The 2,470-nt window shown below is 48.7% G+C and overlaps 1 protein-coding gene across 1 annotated transcript in view; it reads right to left on the bottom strand.

Annotated features, from left to right (window-relative positions):
• Positions 1 to 2,470, bottom strand: part of Hip1 (huntingtin interacting protein 1) — a 76,976-nt gene that overhangs the window by 14,375 nt on the left and 60,131 nt on the right. The window contains exons 24-25 of the mRNA XM_055606151.1: positions 1,133 to 1,191; positions 808 to 901 (exon numbers count right to left, since the gene is read on the bottom strand). Coding sequence (XP_055462126.1) covers positions 808 to 901; positions 1,133 to 1,191 — 153 coding nt within the window. The remainder of the gene's footprint in view (positions 1 to 807; positions 902 to 1,132; positions 1,192 to 2,470) is intronic.

Below are 2,470 nucleotides of genomic sequence, written 5' to 3'. Positions count from 1 at the left end.
AGGAAGGAAGGAAGGAAGGAAGGAAGGAAGGAAGGAAGGAAGGAAGGGCGAGCGCAGGTGTCTGGTGACAACAGAGGCATCAGCTCTGGAGCTGGAGCTATATGGCAGTTGTGAACCTCCTGATGTGTTGGGTCAGAAGACCAGGAAGTACTCTAGACCACTGAGCCATCCCTCTAGCCCATTAAGTTCTTGCTTTAAGACAGGATCTCTATGTATGGACTAGGCTGGCCTTGGACTCACAGAGATCTGTTTGCATCTGACGCCCAATGTCAGAGATAGTCCATGCTTGGTTTTATGTACAGTTTGGGATGGAATCCATGGTTTTAGAGATGCCAGGCAGGGACTCTAACAACCAAGCTATAGCCTCAATTCATGAAGGGAGTTTTGAGAAACAGTCCAGTTCCACACCCGATGCCGAGGTCACACGTGAGATCGTTCTGCCTTAGCCTTATGAACACTGGATTATGGAAGGGGTTAAGTATCTGCAGGTCTGGAGTCTATAGGACCAGTCTTGTATGTCTGCGGAACAGTACCAGGTTTATCCCTGAGATCTACCCGCTTTCCCCAAGTCCTCAGTTGTTCCCTGAAGACCTAGACTTATAATGCTGCATTTGCACAGCAGGTCTGTGTGTGGCCTCTGGGATCCGGGGCTAGAAGCTACTGGCTGACTGCTCCCTAGAGGCAGCCATTGGAATCCTCAACTTCCCAGTGTCTGTAAATTTCCCTAGGAATGGCAAATCCACCCATGCTGCAGTACAACCCTGAGCACAGGCGAGGGGGAAGGAACTGACCCACAGCTCCACTTACCCTGCCACTCTCCACGATCTCCTTCTGGAGGTCCTTGGAGGCCACAACGAGGACCTTGATGGCTTGCATCAGGCTGGTACAGGAACCAAGGATCCTAGTGAAAAGAAAGGTTGGTAACAGACACTGAAAAGCAAGTGGAAGACTTGCTTTTTCATCCCTAAGCCAGGAAACCCTTCATAGGAGCTAGGGGCAGGAAAGGCATTGGGATGGCTAGAGGACCCCGAGGAAAGTCTTGGAGGAAAGCTGCTAATCGGCACTTCGCTGTGGGTCCTGCTTTCATGCAAGCACCTTGCTTACCTACTGCGACCACAAGGCTCACACTGACCTTTCGTTCACCTCCAACTTGACCCCCGTGTCTCCTGCTCGGGATTTACTGAGTATTTCCTGTTAAAAAGAGGCGCGGCTGGTTTTGTTTCTTTTCTTTGTGTGTATTACTGGGGATTGAACTCAGGCTTCCTCTGTGCTAGGCAGGAGCTGGGGTAAGCCCCTCATTGGGAGATTTTTCGCTAGCACTGAGCTACATTCCCACCCAAAGAAGCACAGCTCGCTAATGGATCACGAACCCCATCAACCACCCCTGACTGCCTCGAAACACTCTGGATCCAGAAAGATGTGGTGTCACAGAAGGGTGAATTGAGGTATTTCCACCTCTATCCTTGGGAGTCAGAAAAACTCGTCTGTCAGATGGTAGACAGCTGAAGCCAACTGCTCTAGCCAGGCTGATGTGCACGAAACACCAAGAACTGTGGTCAAGTGACCCCCAGATTCACAAGGCAGTTGCTCACTCACAGCACAGCAGGGAATTAGTCTTCCACCAAAGGGGCCTGATGAGTCCTTCCCAATGGGGCCCATCCAGCTTTTCCTAAGCCCTTTAACACCTACCAGGCTTCCTTGAGCATTTTATTATTACAACAATGATGGCTAGCTTTAACTGTCAACTCGACAACCTAGATTCACTCAGCAAAAGACTCTCAGTGAGAGATTGTCTACCTTGGGTTGGCTTGTGGGCACGTCTGTGGGAGGGATGTCTTATTAAATTAATGCCCATTGCGGGCGGCACCATTCCCAAATCAAGTTGCACACAAGCAGGCTAGCGGGCATGTATGAACTGACCTCTCTGCTCTCAACTGTGGTGATTTCCTGCAGTATCCGGAAACTGAAAGCAAAATTAAACCCTTCTCTCCTTAATTGCTTTTTTGTTAAGATGTTTTATTAAAGAGACAGGTATGAAACCGAATCAATGTCCAAAATATAGAACAGGATCTAAACCCTAGCTAGGTGAATATAACTCACATAGGTCATGTAATTATTATTAACCATCCTGGAAATTGAACCCTAGGAGGCCTGACGCCAAAATATTGTACCTCGGAGAAAACTATTCATCTTTTTCCATAAGGACTTTGTTTTCTTCCCCTATTGATACAGTGACATTGGGCTTTGATTTTGTCATCTTCTTCTTCCTCCTTCTTGGTTTTTCAAGACAGGGTTTCTCTGTATAGCCCTGGCTGTCCTGGGACTCACTCTGTAGATCAGGCTGGCCTTGAACTCACGGAGATACACCTGCCTCTGCCTCCTGAGTGCTGGGATTAAAAGTGAGCACTACCAGGCCTGGCCCTCTTCCTTCCTTCCTTCCTTCCTTCCTTCCTTCCTTCCTTCCTTCCTT

This window comes from Psammomys obesus, unplaced genomic scaffold, assembly GCF_907164565.1.
Source record: "Psammomys obesus unplaced genomic scaffold, mPsaObe1.curated_primary_1811, whole genome shotgun sequence".
Classification (NCBI taxonomy): Eukaryota; Metazoa; Chordata; class Mammalia; order Rodentia; family Muridae; genus Psammomys; species Psammomys obesus.
This window is presented reverse-complemented; position numbering and strand designations above follow the sequence as displayed.